Raw genomic sequence first — 17,632 nt, 5'->3', positions numbered from 1 at the left:
CATGTAGTAAACTCATAACTTGTAGTCACTCATCAAATACTGCTTACATCTGATTATTTCTTTTTACTACAGCTCACACTGAAGCACCCAAAACAGTCTGCTACACCAACATCAAAACATGTAAACTTGCATGATGCTGATTGTTATGTTAATAGAAATCTTACTGGCATCAGAAGCAGCTGTCCCCTGGAAACACAGAAGCAGCAGAAGGATGAAAAGACCCAAAGAGTCCATCTTAGTCCCCCTTGCCCATGCACAGGAATGAATAAAAGAGGACAGAGAAATGGGGAGAGAGAGAGAGAGAGAGAGAAGGTGGGAGCGAGAGAGAGAGAGAGACAGAAGGTGGGGGCTGAAGTATGTCCCGCGTTCCCACCTGCCTCTGCTCTGGTCAACAGCCACAGTGTGGATGTAACGTGCTCCAGAGCATGAGACAGAGGAAGAGGAAAAAAAGAAGGTGTGAAAGGAAAAGAGAGAGACGAGATCAGAGAGGAGACGAGACTGCAAACAGACCAGTGAGTGAGAATTAATTCAGCGTTGGTTACCAAGTAGAAATGTGGGATTCTGAAAAGAGGTGACAGACTCGCTAAACTTTCTAAAACAAGTGTGGCATTAGTCAGCTGGGTGAGAGAGAGGAGAGGAGAGGAGAACAGAGGAGAAGAGAGGAGGCTGCATCAGTTTGACAGCGAACTTCATCTGATCTATTTTATCCTCAGCATGAAAAGAAGATGTTGAATACTGAGCCTTTTTTTTCTCCAAGTGCTGCATGGCTCTGATGTGTGAGCATGTTTCCTAAAAACAAAATATGTAAAATGCCACTAATAATATATAATAAAATAACATATCATATTTGCCTTAAAATCACAATTTGAAGAAAAAAATGTGGTAAGCAATTCCCAAAAGCTACAATGTAATGATTCAGCTTTTTATTCTTAGGGCTGCAACAACTCATTGATTAGTCACTGAGTACTACATTAAATGCAAAAAGTATTATAATATAACAAAAAACATTGGGTTTTTTTGTTTTGTTTTTCAAACAAACATGTGCAACATTTACAATGACAACACATTTATGTCTTGTCTTGTCATAAAATAAGGAGTAGGCAGATTTATAAACTGTAAGTGAATATTAAATTGAAGATCAACTTAGGAAATGCTGCAAATCAAATCGCAGTCATAATAAATGTTTGAAAAATCACTATTAGTTATTTTTATCCAAAGCGTTCAGGCCTAATTTATAGTGTTGCACTTGTTCTTGTAACTGTGTGGCTTGTACTGTATATAATTCAGTTGCAGTTCATATATCTACACTCACAGAGACTGTGTTGGTTAAGAAATATTAACACATTTGAATTGTTTCCAGCCATTGACTCATGATTAATTTCATATCACATGCATATGGAACTGTCTTGTTCAGCCTATTTAAAATAACATTAGAAATGACAGTAAGAAATGTCAGAAACGGCCCATTATGCACACATTTGCTCTTGTCATGATTTCTATTGTGAACTGGGTCATGATAGTGTGTCATCTTTAGAACATTGGTGCCCATATAAAAGGCTTGTAAATCAAACGTTTACATTATAAGTTTATATATTGTTATGTAAACATTTGCCGCAGCTTGTGATTCATGTGGCGAGCCTCTGTTTCATGTCCACATAAGTGACTTGTTGGGCGTGACCCTCAGGATGGGAAGCACAAATGATAGAGTCTGCAACAAGGTAATGTGTGGGCTGGTTTCTCTGTTTACATTCTTTATATTCACGTCCCACAGGAAACAAATATGCAAACAAACATTAACATTTTATTTTCCTTTTATTAAAAGTATTTAACCTACTCATGTATATGCAACGTTATATCCTACTGCCAAAAGAACAAGAATCAGCTGCAAGGTGTTGTTGACCTTGGTTTGAAAATGAGTGGCCAAACACGAAGATCTCTCATGCAGCTTCAATCTGAACAGTTCCTCAGAAAGGCAGGACAAATTAGTCATGATATCACTTATGTTCTCTATGACTCTATGACTAAACTGACTGTAAATCAAACAAACTGAAAGATTTGGCTGGGTTTTTGCCTTTAAATTGTCCTTTGGGGATAGCTAAAGTATTGTAGATCATTGGTTCCCAACCTTTTTTCCTTCAAGCCCCCCCTTGCTTGTGTCCAGGACAAACCAGGCCCCCCCCCGACCCAAACCCTTGTCCAGGGCCACACACAAACAAACTGAATAGATATGAACTTCAAACTGAAGTTCATATGCAAAAATACACAGCAGTTGTAGGTTTGTGTTCCTATTCTCACAGTGTGTATAGATAAAAATGTCCTGTGCTTCCATTAAATCAAAACCAAGGTATTGCCTTGTTTTCTTTTTTTTGATCCCGGTGAGTCTTCCGTACTTTGACGTTTTTCACACAACAGGAACGTGATCAAGTGTTGGTGATAAATAGCTTAAAAAATTGAGAAAATTATAGTTTTTATTTGGGTGATACTGACTTCTAATTATCCAGTAGATTGTCTGATTGGGATGCACAAATATAATTACATTAACCTCACAAACTCAGAGCAGTCAAAGCTCTGCGCCCCCCCATGTGATCTCTTGCGCCCCGCTAAGGGGGGCTTGGACCCCAGGTTGGGAACCATGGTTCTAGATGATACTTATTGTGTGACAGTAATAGAGTATATATTTGAAGTGTAATATATTTCATGTGACACTACTACATGAATGATACCATAAATCGTAAAAAAATAAGTTTTTTTTTTTTTTTTTTGCCAAATCCGTTAATTGCTTTGTCTATAAATCTTTAGTTTTCAAGGCTCAGTTATAACATTTAGGAGATTTTATTTGTCCTGGATAATGTGGCATGTAAACACCTCGTCCAGATTTCTGACAATTCTTCTGTTGGAAGAAGAGATGATAAAAGGGTTAGAGATGATAAAAAAATAAAAATAAAAAAAATAAAAAAAGGCACAGCAGCACACACAATCAGAAACCTGGATCATGCCACAGGAATATAAAGGATCAGCTTTATGATTGTACTGTAGGATTCAAACCAGGATGTTTCCTAGTTTCCAGGTACTGACTGTGGTGCTCACTGTAGCATAAGTAAATCAATTATAAATTACTCTTTCATCAGCCCCGCAGGGGAAATTCCTTATCTGCATTTAACCCATCCTCTACGAGAAATCTACCCAGAATTAGGAGCAGTGGCCACTGAGCAAGGCCCGGGGAGCAATGAGGGTTGGGTACTCAGACCCTTTTGACCTGGTGGGAAACCGGCAACCCTCCAGTTACAAGCCAAGTTCCCTTTCCACTTGGCCATGGTTTTCCCAAATTTGAATACTTATAATGAATAATAAAAAGGTCTGTAATCTCCAGTTCTCCATATCACCCACACTGACTACACTCTGTGTGAGCGTTACATAAACTTACATCATTCTGTGTAAAGAGAATAATTTATTTTTATATACGTGTTTGTAGTCTGAGCCAAAGACTGAATATGTCTGTGTGTTTAAAATGTACAGCGTGTCTCTATTAAAGGGGCGAAACAAACTGCACACTGTGCTCACACAATTCTATTGACGTATTTCCTTCTGAACACAAGGGGGAGCCCTCCCTCCGTGACATGGTGTGGGCTGAATTCCACCCCACAGCATAAAATTCACAAGGAAACATGCACGTGGATGTGGATGATAAATAACGGAATAAATTTGATGAGAAAGTGTGGGTGACATGGTGAATAAATGTAATCATGATGGAGCAAATGAAAACAACACACAAGTCCATGAATATGTTTCCATCACTGCCAGTTGATGCCAGGATTTGATGCATTTCCATTTTTAATCAATGATTTAATGATCTAAATTGTGTTTTCAGGGGGAAAAAATCAGTGAAAATCACTGCAGCCCGAAGCCTTTTGGTCTGGATTACACCACATCACATCACATCATGGAGCCCAGGATCAAGTGGAAACAGTAAAATAAAACTGCACACGTTACATCACGTACTGCACATGATGGAGAATTCTAGAAGAGTTGTTTCCCTCACAGGAATAGTACGCTACTCTTTTTTATTACAAACATAAACGTCCTAAATTTGCATTTCCCTTTAATTATCAATCGGCTCATGGGTGGTTACTGTTTCATGTGTAACCTTATTGTAAACATAATCTTCTTCCTGTGAATATATAGCTTCAGTTGTGGTAAACATGTGACGTTAACATTCTCACACACGCAGCGACACAAAAGTTGTCTCTGCGTGTCTCCATCTTCTCTCTCTGCTTCTGTATGGAAATCTTCCAGCGCCGCGCAAACGTGAAGCTCTTCAGCCAAATTATGCAACAGCAGTAACTCTGGCCGGTTTGTCATTGGTCTGCCGGCGTTCAGCTCGGGGGCGTGGTCATGTTGTTTCCCACACGCTATAGGCTGTGCGTCCCCCGGGGGGCGTGTCTTTGGATTTCATTCACAAATCTCGCAGCGCAGCGTCTCCCCAGCATGTGGAGATGCCTCCGTTTATACCGATGTACACATGTCTGAGCAGGGAGGGACCGCTGCCGCTGCTTCTGCTACTGCTGCCGCTGCCGCTGCTGCCGCTGCCGCAGCCGTGGAAACAATTCATCATTGTTATTTAATGTCTCATTACATTGTGTAGTATTATCCGATGTATCATATTTAATATCGACAATGACAAACTGTAAAGGCTTCAATTTGGGAAATAAATGATGCAGCGTCCAGGGTTTATGCCTGGATGATGCTCTGCTTACCTTCCATAGATGATCCTCTGCATACCTTAATGTTAATGAGTGTGGGTTCTCTCTCTCCCACAGTCTAAAAATAAGCAGATCAGGTTAATTGAACATGGGCAACGGTAGCTCAGTGGTAGAGTGAGTCGAGGTTGTGGGTTAAATTCCCGGCTCTTCTAGTCTACATGCCGATGTGTCCTTGGACAAGACACTTAACCCCACTTTGCTCCTGACGTATGAACAGTATGAAAAGATGAGTGATAGAAAATGTGCTGCACATAGACGTGCTGTATGAACGTGTGAGTGAATGGGTGAATGGCAAAACTGTAGTGTAAAGCAGCTTTGAGTGGTCAACAAGACTAAATAAATTAGCTGCAGGTGTGAATGGCTGTTTGTCTCTGTGTTGGTCATGTGATGGACTGGTGACCTGTCCAGAGTGTTCCCCACCTTTCACCATATGTCAGCTGAGATTTGCTCTAGCTCACCTGTGACCCTCATGTGGAGGATAAAGCGGGAGAGATTGAATGAATGAATGAAGGACCTCTGACATAAAAGGGCATTTTCACCCAGAGAACCAATGCTCACTGGATATTTGCTGTTTTTCAGACCTTTCGCTGTAAAGAAAGAGAAAGAAGAGGTGGTTGTGTATAAATACTCCACTAGATCTAGTTTATGTAATACCCAGACCGGCTCGTCTGACACAACGATAGTTAAACCACCTTTCTTCCTCGTTCTAAAGCTCGGTTTAAGCTTCTGCAGATCTTGACCATGTCTGTAAATACGTTGAGCTGCAGCCATGTGACTGGATGATTAGATATTTGACTTAACAGGCAGTTAAACAGGTTTACCTAATAAAGCGGGCCATAAGTGTAGAGTTAGTTATATATTTTTAATAGTATCTCATGTCAGTGTAAAGTGATTATGGAACTGAAGCTTGACTTAAAAGAAGTAGCTCATGAAATTGCAATATTAAAATTGCAGTAAGCTCTCGATCAGCAGTAGTCAGTTACATCATGAGGTCTGCTAAAAATAAAAAAGACTGTTATGAAAGTGCAGTTTTTTGTGCTTTGCATTTGAAACCAAATGTAATACTTTAGTATTGTAGTCCCTTCTTTTCATGAGCTCAAGCATCGCTGCTTATAAGCACTGAAATGAATATGTCAGTATCAGGGTGGTCCCATATGAAAACTTGCACTTACTTTTCAGCATTATAGTTTCTCATAGAAGTCATTTCTGAAAATAAACAACTGCAGAGAGAAGAGAAGAATCAACAAAAAAAGCATGCACACACTGACTGGTCATGCATTATATGCTGTTTGAGATATTTTAGTTTGGATCCAACCCAATTAATTTATAAAGCAACCAGCATTTAAAAACCAACAGCATTGACCAAAATTGCTTCAGGGTAGTATTAAAAAAAATTATTATAACATAAAACACAGAAACATCTCATGCAAAAAAATGCAGTCTCACACTGTCTCAAAAATGCAAAGGAGACCAGATGAGTCTCTAAAAGAGATTTAAAAGTTTGACAGGGAAGGAGCCTGACTAATGTGTAATGCCAATCCATTCCACAACTTAGGGGCTGCAACTGCGAAATCCAATCCCCTCTGAGCTTCAGCTGTGATTTAGGCACAACTAAGAGCAGCTGATCAGCTGATCTGACAGACCGCAGAGGCACATGTGGCTGCAGCAAGTCAGAGGGGTAGGGCACAGCATTTAGTGTCTAAATGGTCTTGAAAGTGCAGTACAAATGTCATTTACATTTTAGACATTTATACACAAATAAAAGGATCTTAAAATCTATTTTGTAATGCACTGTGAGCTAATGGAGGGAGGCCCAGAATTAGGGAGATGTGCTCACGCCTGTGAGTCCTTGTTAAAAGCTGAGCAGCAGCATTCTGGACAAGCTGAAGGCAGTAAAGGGAGGCCTCGCTAACCCTTGCAGAAATGGCATAACAATAGTCTAGACGAATCGTAATGAAAGCATGAACAAGTTTTACGAACTCTCCACTAGACAGAACAGACCTAATCCTAGCTGTTTGCAGATCATTTCAGATACAGAGCACAAACACTTGTCTCGACGCCGTTCTCAAGTTAAAAAAAGAAGAAGTATGTAGCCTGATTCACATTGAGTCACATTAAAATATTGAATTTGCATAATCTGCTTTGTTGACTCTCTGCTCGTTGCAGCTAATCTCCCCTAAAAGCCTTGTGTCCGCCTGTCGCCGAGAGTGAAATATGCAATGACAAGAACACAGAGACTCTCCAACGGCTTCCTGATATGTCGCAGACTCTGATCCCATTCACACCATGTTGGTGATGTGATTCTCGTCTACGATGTCTAAAACCACCTCAGCCAGATACAAGAAAACATTAGCAATGGAGAGGGAGAAGGAAAGAGAGAAGGAAAACGTCTAAAAAAACGTGACAGAGATCACAGTTTACGCTGCTACTTTAAATGCTCTGCAGTCGACCGGTCTGGGTTTGCTGGTCAATCCCTGTGACTCTCTCATGTCGTTTTTTTGTGACCTTGGTTTTTTGTGATGAGACATATCAGTTGGCATCTCCTCCTGGTGAAGGATCATGTCGTGTGTGAGCCTTCTAGCCGATCCCTCATGTTGTGTAAACTCACAGCAACGACATAAAGCTTCTGCTCACATGACAGCATGTTGTGGAGGGTGGGACGCACATAAACCCTCTGACTCTGAAAGTCGTGTCGTGTTAACTTTGCTTAAAGCAGTTGTCAGAGCTGCACTGAAGTCTGGACTTTTGCCAGACATTGTTTCGAGGGGCTGAGATGAGAACACAAATGTCACTCAGGGTTTTTTCCCAGAACTTCTCCTCCTGCCGGTGACCTAGTCTAGATTTCAGATGTTCTCTTGCTATAAAACACATTCTGTCCAAACTATTAATGCATGAATAGCAAATGTATGGGCTGTTATATGGGGGTTCGGTTTAGCTTGATGTGGGCTCCTAAACAACTTTGAAACACCTTTAATGACTTAAATCAGGAGGCTGAGGACAGACAGATAGACAGGCTGGCTGGTTGGCAGACAGGTGCATGTGCAAAGAGAACACAGCAGCGGTGTGTGATTGTTTCCCAGCTGTCCTGGTTTCCAGGTGAAACCTGATATTTTGCTCAGCCTGTGTAAAGAGAGTGTGGAGACAGTTTAGTCTCTCTTTAGGCCTCTCTCTTCCCTCTGGCAGATCAGTTTTCTGTTATGGTGTCTGGCTCTTGCCACAACTGCTCAAGCATATTTCACCTTAGAGAAACTCAGTGCAGGAATGTGGTACAATTATGATGTTCATTGTGTCTGTATAAACTGCCAGCGAGCTTTCTCAGCCTCACCCTCACATAAGGACACCCTGTCATATGAGGACACGAGCACCACCAATGTAGCTGCCACAATAATTTAATCTGGGTTGTAATTCCATGGTCAACAAAACTGATTATCTTCCAGAAATGTATAACTCAGTTTCTGATTTATAAAAACAACAGAGAAAAGGTGTAAACGGTCACATTGGAGACTAATTTGACACCTTGAACTTTGATCCACTTCAACAACAACCACACCACCTACAGGCTTAAGCTTAACATGGTCATTCCTATTGAATTCTCAAGCTTGTCAATACTAGGGATAGTGATGAGAGGAGGGGAAAAACACACACTGAAACCAGGTGGGGGATGGGACTCTGGGGAATGGGAGATGGAGTTGATGGGGGGGGGGGGGGGGGGTCGTCAGTGCTGGTGAACTCGGAGGAGGTTCACTGGGTTCATGTGCTACAAAGGAATGCTGTTAGGGTTGGAAAGCTTTTTTTTCTGTTGACCTGGTCCCTTTTAGGTATACACACAAGCAGGAGCATTGGTTTACCATTACCAAAGGTTAACCTTTATTCTGTTTGGACAATAAGATGGTATAGTTTGCTCACCTGAGGTTGAGGTTACTGTGGTGTGTTGTTCCAATGCTCTAAAACAAGTATTGTGTATGTTTTTTTTACATTTTCTGGCATAAACATTGACCTTGTCAGGACCAGTATTCCCAGTATTTGGTTATTATGGGAATATTATTTGGTTATTATGAGGCAGAATCTCATTTGTGAGTTACAGGTGAAGGTAGGAAGTCAGATATGAATGATATAGTTTTGGTTAGGCTGTCCAAATGAATGGAAGTCAATGCAGTGTCCTACCAAGAATAGCCGTGCAAACCTGTTTGCGTGCACCCTGCGTGTTGAGGAGAAGGTTCAGTGAGTTCATGTGTATGTTGTATGTATAGAGGGGGATGGGCAGCCCCTTCCCCTGTGACTGCAGCATGCAAAGCGCTTTAGAGGCTTCCCCCACACTTCATGCTTCAACTTGGTGTTTCACATCCACAGATCCCAGTAGAGTAACATAACAACTGACCTGCAATTAAAGTCTTTAGAGGAGAGAAAATACCAATATCTGATGATGAGTATGGGACAGATGATGATGATGATGATGATGGTGATGTGTGTTTGTGTGTGGTCTATATGTTGGTAAACTACACTGCATGTTTCAAACGGGGGTCATTGAGTTCACTCTGTTGTAACTTAAAGGCAGGGGGAGGGGGTTGCTTTCTACGTGGTCATAAATCAGGGATGTGGAAACTTACATGTCACATTATGGACAAGTCTCTATCTCCTTTGATAAATTGATATATATGTGGGCAACAACACAGCCACAGTGACCCACAAGTGTGTGTGTGTGTGTGTATATATACATTCAGTATATGTTTTTAATCTATCTTTATTGAGAAAGTGTGTTTGTGTGTGTAAACATATTATTAAATGTAAACTGTATGTAAATATTATTTTTTTTCAGTTGTGCAACATGGAATAAACATGGCTGTGTTTTTTCAAGGGAACTAGATCTTTTCTTGTCACAAATCTTGACAAACAGGTTTTCTTTTCTAAACTCAGATTGTGTTACTTACAAGACAATTGAGGAAAATACAGAACATTCAAAATGGCAATTAGACATTAAGAAGAGCAGTTATGATACCAAATAGATCCTGGGTGGAAAGATCTGTGATATTGCTGTGCCTGACAGCGTTATTAGAAATGTCACATCTTAGGGGTATTTGCTTCTCTGTCGATGACTAACTTTCTTCAGAAGAGCTGAAGAAATGAGGAGGGGGGGAGGTGAGGTCATGGAAATGTACTGGCACCTTTTTGTAATGACTTTGACTTTAAAATATAAACAAAATAATTAAGAAATAACATAATCATTAATATCTCCTCCTCTGAAGCTTTCTCCTTCTGTGATATATGAGACGGGCTACATCACCAAGTAGGTATCTTCCTATAAATACCTGGGAGTAATAGTTGTCCTGGGAAGATCACATTAAATTTGTTTGCAAACAATGATCCCAATCATGTTTTTAAATTCTGATTATGAACCATAGATCCAAGATATTACTGTTTAATAGAATCAGACTGAAGCACACAGTCCATATGAGAAACTTAAATCAAGGTCAAAAACATGTGACCGGGTTTTTGTGGCTTTGCTCTAGGCCAAGTTGTTGTGTGTGTTTTTTTTTGTGTGATTAAGTGTATATAATGCTATCTTGTGTGACATTAATGGAGCTGCTATGGCAAAAGAGACACAAGAAAAATTCTAGTAATTTGTCTAACAAAGTGTTTCTTTTTTGAAATGAAAGTTTAGTACAACATTTAATTAAATATCTTTTTTTTAGTAACAAAACACAACACATGGTAGCATGTAAGTTGTAAAGGTATTTTTATAAGTTAAAAAAAATATACAGCGAATTTATGGCTCTATCAGTGGCACTAAAGCTGTTTCATTTTACTGCTCGTCAGATGTGAGTTTAATCAAAGCCCGTCTGAGTGAGTGTGATGGCAGCACACGCACACACGCACTCAGTTGCATAAGGTTCCATATATTATGTAGCGCGTTCACGGCGTGCGCGTGCTGTCAGTGTGAGTGGGCGGGGTCATTCATACATACTACTGAATGCAACGGATGCACCGAAATATCACCCAGCTCTCGTGCCGACGACGCTGCGCGTGTGTTTACTGCCGCTCGCGTCGCGATAGTAGCGCCGCCGCTCCACACACACAGATCTCGTGCATTAGTGGGCGGGACGGTGAGTGCCCGGACCGCCGGCCCGTGAGCACCGAGTAAAGCGATCACTGGCTGGACGTGTCAGCCAATAACGTGCGCCCCCCGACAGGCCGGGGCCAATGGAATGTGCGCAAAACGTGGGCACGTGGATCCGTGCACATGTTGACGCTCGTAAAGTGTGGAGAGAAAGCGCGAGCGCAGTCACACCGATGAGCGGCAGAGTGAGGAGAGGACAGAGGGACACAGAGGGAGACAGGGAGTGAAAGAGGAGAGCTGAGGCTGGACTCTCCGCTGCGGACGCAACACTGACCGGCGGACGTGCGGGACAGAGCCGTTAACGCCTGTTTCTGGCAGCTGCTGCTAAATCTAACACTATTGACGGTGAGTAATGATATATAATATATAATATTTGTGTGTGGAATCCCGAAGTTCGCAGTTAACCATATAGGAATGTCCTGTCCACAGTCATCCCGTGATGTCCGTGCATTTTATTTAAAAATCCAAAAGCTACTTTTCCCTCACTATTTCATTTATAAATGAACCAAATAGGCTGCATTAATGTAGTATTAACACAAAATAAGTGTGACTGTCGGGACTTTGATATTGGCAGAAGAAAACAACAATGAATCATATTCCAGCTTGTGTTTAACATATTGTTAAATCCACGTTGAGTCGTGATATGTGGAGTGTTCTCAGCTCGCCTCTGTGTGCACAGAACATGTTGTTGCTGTGAGCATCGTAATGCGCAGCGCAGACACAGACAGGCAGCCAACACCTGAGACGCAGCCTCATGGTCCACGCCGACCTGTGCAGACTGTGCACACTGTGTCCACATGCACCAGCACACCTCCATCCTCCATCCCAGCAGTCACCGCAGGCTACGGAAACAACCCAGAAAGGGCGTTGGGGTTTAAAAATAAGCTTAATGATTACATGCAATTATTGTCTTCTTCCACTCAATTGTCTGACGCAAACGCACGTAACATTTAGTTTAAAGAGGAAACAGTCAGTGTGAAGGGAAGTCAGCCATCAGTCACAGATAAAGTGCATTGGTGGAATAACAACAATGTTCTTTTTCTGCATGTGTGGGCGCACTGTAAGAAAAGACACTACTCTTTATCTCTTTATTCTATATTTATTGAGAAAATGTGTGGCAATATGTGGCAGTGACCTCCTCTAATGTGTTGGTGGGATCAGAGAGCAGCAGGCACCTAGAGATTACAGAGAGCGACATAAAGAAAGAAAGAGACACAGGGGTGAAAGGAGGGCACATGGATACAGAGATACAGAATGTAAAATTTGAGTTAAGAGAGGAAAACAAGGAGAAGGATGATGATTAGGAGGAAGGAGAGAGGAGGAGGAGGAGGGCTGGTCTGTGGACGAGGAAAGCAAGAGGAGCAGCATGCAGGCTGGTGTTTAAAAAAAAAAAAAAGAACAGGATGAGCTGAAGGGAGTGTGGAGCGAGAAGAGATGATGAGAGGCATACAGAAACACAGCCGGAGAGGAAAGAGAGAGGTTTGTGTGTGTGAATCCAAAGGGGGGATGGAGAGTGAGCCTGAGACAGAGGAGGGGCTACAGAGAGAGAGAGAGAGAGAGAGACTATTCTGATTCCACTACTCTACAATCTCCCATCCCCCTCACATTTTACTCTCCCCTCCAATCTCCTCAATGGGAGCCAGACATGCACTACCATTGTGTGAGTACTGCTGAGCTCCAGTCCCACTCTGCACCAGGGCATTGGTATGCCCACCATTTTGGGTAATTGGGGTTATTATTTTTGGAAGTGAGATGTGTGTCACATGTTTTTGCTAAATAGGAAGCGGCGGTTTTGTGTTTGTGCCCCTCACTTCTTCTCTGTCTCCACATCACCATGCTTGTTTTGGAGTTTTCAGTCAAGCAGTTTCTGTTGGTTTCTTCCATAATAACCTCTGCTTCCTCCTGCTGCCCCAACAGCAATGCAGTCCCAGGGCAGCACTTCCTCTCAGCCCTCCTTCGATTCCCTGAGCTCCGGCGACAGCCTCCTGCTCAGTGACTCGGATCAGGTGGAGGAAGACACCGACGTCTTCCTGACGGACAGCTCGTCCGCCTCGGGTGGGGCCGCTGCCAACAGAGACGGGGGATCTGAAAGTCCCGGGTCCCAGTGGACGTGTGACGGCTTCACGGATAAAGAGGAAGAGGAGGAGTCATACAGGCTGGAGAGTGCCGGCAAAGCGGCCAACGTCAGCTTGGACAAGACGGATCCCGCAGTCCAGGTCCCAAAATCAGAGGGAGATGTGCTATTTGCTCAAAAGGTGAGGGACTGGTCTGAGAAGAAAGATGACAGAGCAATGTGTGTGTGCAAAATAATTCAGACAGAATGTCCAAAGCCAAACTCAAAGTAGTATTCTGTCTTTTCTCTATCTTCCTGTGTCAGTGTGCTGAGCTACGGGGTTTTGTCAGGCCTCTGCTGGAGCTGCTGAATGGACTGAAGAAGGGTCGATTTGACCGAGGTAAGCATCTTCACCTACACGTCACTGCCCCCAGACGAGCATGTGTGCAGTCTGAGGCGTAGATGCTGAACATGTGGTCTGCGTGGCCCCCATCCTCTGCAGCAGACTGTTCTGTTCTGTGTATTGACGCAGCCTATTGATGTAGTCCAACGTGCAGTGTGTGTGTGTGTGTGTGAGTGTAGGAACAGGCTTGTGGCTGACTCATCAGCTCACGAGAGTGTACTGATGTCTCACAGTGAATGTGCTACGTGGGAAACGTCTGCACGTGCATGTGTAAATAAGCGGCTGACTGGAGGAACGTGTTTTTGATTGACAGGTTTGAGCAGTTTCCAGCAGAGCGTTGCCATGGATCGAATCCAGAGGATTGTGGGGGTTTTACAGAGACCCAGCAGCGGGTGAGATATCCTCCACATCATCCCACCACCCACTCTCAGTGCACCCACTCTCCTGCCTCTGTGTCATTAGCCACAGCATTGTAGTCTGGTTTTATATTATTATAGCCAGAAGGACCAGTGTGCTAGTCTTCTCTTTCAAGGCTCATCTCCTGTTTCATGTTTTATTGAGCAGTCTCTACGCAAGTTAGAGTTACAGCATTCACTGGTACGGCAAAGAAACACCACACTTTATCTTGATCTATATACAGAAGAAACATGAACATCCAGATGTTTTCACTGAGCGGCGCACAATTACATCCCAAACTGTTCTTTACGTTACATTCATACTTCCCCTTGTTTTTTTCTAGGGAAAAGTACCTGAACACTCTGCTGCAGGTGGAGATGATGCTGAAGCTGTGGTTTCCTCAGATCACCACTCAGTCCGGCTCCGCAGCCTCCAGCGTTGCCGTGTCCCCCGCCCACTTCCTCCGAGACACGTCCAGCTCCACCCCGCCACACAAGCACCGGGACCAGCTACATATTCCTGTCAAGGTGAGGATACACAGCCGAGCATGGGGTGACTTTATCCTGAAGAAAATAATTGCAAATTATTGTGATAATTTTAAATGTGTGGTTTTTATTTTCATTTATTTTCCTTCATTGTGCAAATTTTCTGAAAGCTCATATAGAGGAAACAGATGAACTCATGTTACAGACACATAACTTGTGTTTGCAAAATATTGTAAAGTTACTTAGTATTACAAACATCTTATGATAATAATATTTAATGCAATGTGTAGGATATTTGTGAATATAAAAAATGATCGAGAAGATGCCAGCTCCCCCTTGTGGCAGTTCAAAATAAATCACCAGCACTGTATGTTGTGAGCCAAACACCATTATCAAGGATTAACTTGAAACTAAATTGTGAGTGCTTATGTCATGATGCGCGACATAACCTCTTGCACACAGAATCACCCACTACCACAACTCCTAAATTAATGTACAATTGCGTCTTTTTGTCATTCTGCAGAAGCGTAGGCTCAGCTGGACAGGTACAGACACTCCCTCGCCCTCCCCGGGGCTTCACAGGTGCCCTGGTATCAGAGCAGAAGAAAAGAGGGTGAAGAAAGATCCAGATGAGAAGGTTGATGCTCCTCCTCCTTCCCCTCCATCACTGGCACATGACGCGGATCACAATCTTCCAGATGTTGCCGGTAACAGCCAGCAGACTGAGGACACAAAGGGAAAAGACAGTGACAGTGACAGTGAAGAACCAGGCAAGCTAACAAACTACAGAGCAGGTCAAAGCTCTGAGCCCAGCCTGACGTGGGTTCACGTTGCGCCCATCCTGTCCCCACGAAAAGCCTGCCCTTCACACGAGGGGTTGCCAGTGGCAGGTAACGCTGACAACCAGCCTGTCGCTCCCGTCCCCCCACCGAGCAGGAGGGGCAGCCCCGCTACGCAAGACAGCGCGATCTCCTCAACAACACCCGCCAAGCACCCCACAAATCTGAAGAAATCCATCGGGTGCCAAAGCCAGCCTGTTTCTGGACAACAGAGTGAGAGCAAGACCGTCGCGGTCCGTGAGGGTCAAAGCCCGTCTCCTCCTGTCACGCCGAAGCCTTTGCCCAGGGTTTGCCCCGCCCCTTTAGAGACCTGATGCATCGAAGAAGCGACGAGCCGGCAGCCTGGCTTTGATACACCACCGAGCTAAACGCTGCAGTGAGAGGAAGAAGGGAAGACACTGGCATTGGAGAAACAAGCAGAGAAAACAAATGTAGATGCTTTAGATTACAAACAAGACGACATAATGGATTTCCATTCATCAAATGTAGTTGATAATCACTAATCTGTAAAAGTACAAAGGTGGGCACAAAGGTGGCAATGACCAATAAGAGAATTTCCATGAGCAAATGCTAGTTCCTCTTCAGCATGAAAAGAATAAACAAGAAATGGCAGTGTGGAGGATCATCCTCAATCAGAAATAGAGCTGATGTCAAGGATCAGAATGATGAGTTAAATCAAGTTTAGGATTCAGTCCAGAGTGGATAACACAGGGTGAGCTGAATCCAGTCCAGTTTTACTGTAGCCTGAACTGAGGGCGAAACGATGACGTTGGAAAATCTTCTAACTTGTGATGTGAAATGCAATGAAAAGAATTCCGCATTTGTACTGGACGTGTGGAGTCATAGGAGACAGTGGAAAAAAACGATGTCATCAACCCAAGAATGTAATCCAAGAACTGTCCCGGGCACTTGGCTGGCAGATCAGTGGCATGGCATCAAAAAGGAGTGACATCACGGCGACCAGAGGTCACATAACTTGTGTTGTCGTGCTGTGGGTCGGACGTTTCTGCCCACTCTCTGGCTGCAAACTGACCAATAATCAGGGTCAGGAAAATCCAAGAAAGCCTGAGGACCACTTAAGACACATGACTCTTTAATCCCACACTTAATTTATTCATGTGTTGATCTGACACTGTTTTTTATTTATTCTTTGTTTGTATTTATTTATTGGGCAGCTTTGTGTAGCCTCCTGTGCACTTGCACAGTCTGGGCTATGATTGTTTTTTTTCTTTCTCAAGGTGACTGGTAAAGATGCTGTTGACAGTTTGTGGTGTTTATTGCCATCTGATGAAAAAGAACAACTGAAGGAAGTGAGATAATTACGTACTATTGGGACTACTGTGCCTTTTTTTACCAAATAGGATGTGTTCAGACGGAAGCATCTGGTGCTTTGAGTGAACTCGTACTGTGTTTTGATTGTTTGCTTGTATTTCACACATACAATCATGAAGGCTATACGTAGTCATTTTCATACACACACACACACACGGCATCACCCACTCCACAGTATCATCAACTATGTACTGATTAATAACCAGTGTCCAGCTCTGGCATGTACAGTAAATCTAAACTGCCTACATCACCAGCTTTCACACACACACACACACACACACACACACACACACACACAGCAGTGGCCACCGGTCATCGTGCTGTGGTGCACCTTCCTTTGGGGATTTTTCTTTTGCTTCAGATCAATAGATGGTCAGACTGAGCGGCACTTAAAGTTGGTTCTCTTAAAAAAACTTGAAAAACAGTATCTAATAAATGTAACCCTCTACTGCTGCTATTTGATAATACCACTTGTGATTTAGATGTTTGATTGGAGGCTCTCTCTCTCTCTCTCTCTCTGTCTTTCGGTGTGGAAATCTGCTCACAATAATCTTGTAGATGGATGAAAATGAATAGAAAATATTTAACTAAAGTATTTTTAAATTATATGAGTGGTTCATATGCTATTAACAAACCCACAGAGGGGGATGCGTGATATCGATGTGTCAGACCTCCTTCATAAAAAAGCACCACATGTGAACACAGAGCCACTGGCAGCCTCCATGTTTCTGGAGTGTGTAAACTGTCCGCCACAGGTTCAGCAGTCAGTCAGTCTGTCTGTCTGTCTGTCTGTCTGTTCTGTCCGACTCCTTTGCTTCGTTCTGTCTTCAAAAGAAAACGACAGTACGTCGCATCAGACACTGACTCACTGATCTCAGACTGAGGGGGCGTCTTCCACCTAATTTTATACGTTTGTTGTACGACAGACAAACCAATTGCACTTATTTTTCATTGTTTATTGTATGTTTTCTTCTGCTGACTGGTCAGAAATAATATGTCATTGTTTGTTTTTCGCTGCCTTCTTCTTACACTACAAAAGCTGACTGTAGTTGCCCCCCTTGTCTCCCCTCCCCCACTCTGCTCTTACCCTCTTTTCCTTCATCTTCCTCAATCCCGTTAGTATGATTTCTTTCTAAAAAACTAAACTCCCGTTCCTCCATCTTAACTCTGTGTTATTCTTCTGACTACTTTTCAATAATGATACTAAAGGAAAAAGTCTTTTAATAAATAAATGACACGTTTTTTGAAA

General features: G+C 42.9%; 2 protein-coding genes across 8 annotated transcripts in view; one reads left to right on the top strand and one right to left on the bottom strand.

Annotated features, from left to right (window-relative positions):
• ca14 (carbonic anhydrase XIV) overlaps nucleotides 1–510 on the bottom strand; it is a 15,600-nt gene extending 15,090 nt beyond the window's left edge. For 2 of the 5 annotated variants that reach the window (XM_058646899.1, XM_058646896.1), the window contains exon 1: nucleotides 165–509. In XM_058646899.1, coding sequence (XP_058502882.1) covers nucleotides 165–234 — 70 coding nt within the window. In that variant the 5' untranslated portion in view covers nucleotides 235–509. Of the gene's footprint in view, nucleotides 1–164 lie in introns of all 5 variants that reach the window. The other 3 variants (XM_058646895.1, XM_058646897.1, XM_058646898.1) reach the window with 3 other exon arrangements.
• The window catches only part of LOC131470857 (circadian-associated transcriptional repressor-like), a 22,243-nt gene extending 4,611 nt beyond the window's left edge, over nucleotides 1–17,632 (top strand). The window contains exons 3-8 of one of the 3 annotated variants that reach the window (XM_058646894.1): nucleotides 3,869–4,046; nucleotides 12,793–13,130; nucleotides 13,253–13,328; nucleotides 13,645–13,723; nucleotides 14,071–14,254; nucleotides 14,736–17,632. In XM_058646894.1, coding sequence (XP_058502877.1) covers nucleotides 12,795–13,130; nucleotides 13,253–13,328; nucleotides 13,645–13,723; nucleotides 14,071–14,254; nucleotides 14,736–15,365 — 1,305 coding nt within the window. In that variant the 5' untranslated portion in view covers nucleotides 3,869–4,046; nucleotides 12,793–12,794 and the 3' untranslated portion in view covers nucleotides 15,366–17,632. Of the gene's footprint in view, nucleotides 1–3,868; nucleotides 4,047–10,708; nucleotides 11,221–12,245; nucleotides 12,598–12,792; nucleotides 13,131–13,252; nucleotides 13,329–13,644; nucleotides 13,724–14,070; nucleotides 14,255–14,735 lie in introns of those variants that run through there. The other 2 variants (XM_058646893.1, XM_058646891.1) reach the window with 2 other exon arrangements.

Source organism: Solea solea, chromosome 13, assembly GCF_958295425.1.
Source record: "Solea solea chromosome 13, fSolSol10.1, whole genome shotgun sequence".
NCBI classification, from domain to species: Eukaryota; Metazoa; Chordata; class Actinopteri; order Pleuronectiformes; family Soleidae; genus Solea; species Solea solea.
The sequence above is the reverse complement of the archived record's forward strand: the minus strand, read 5'-3'. Positions and strand labels throughout refer to the sequence as shown.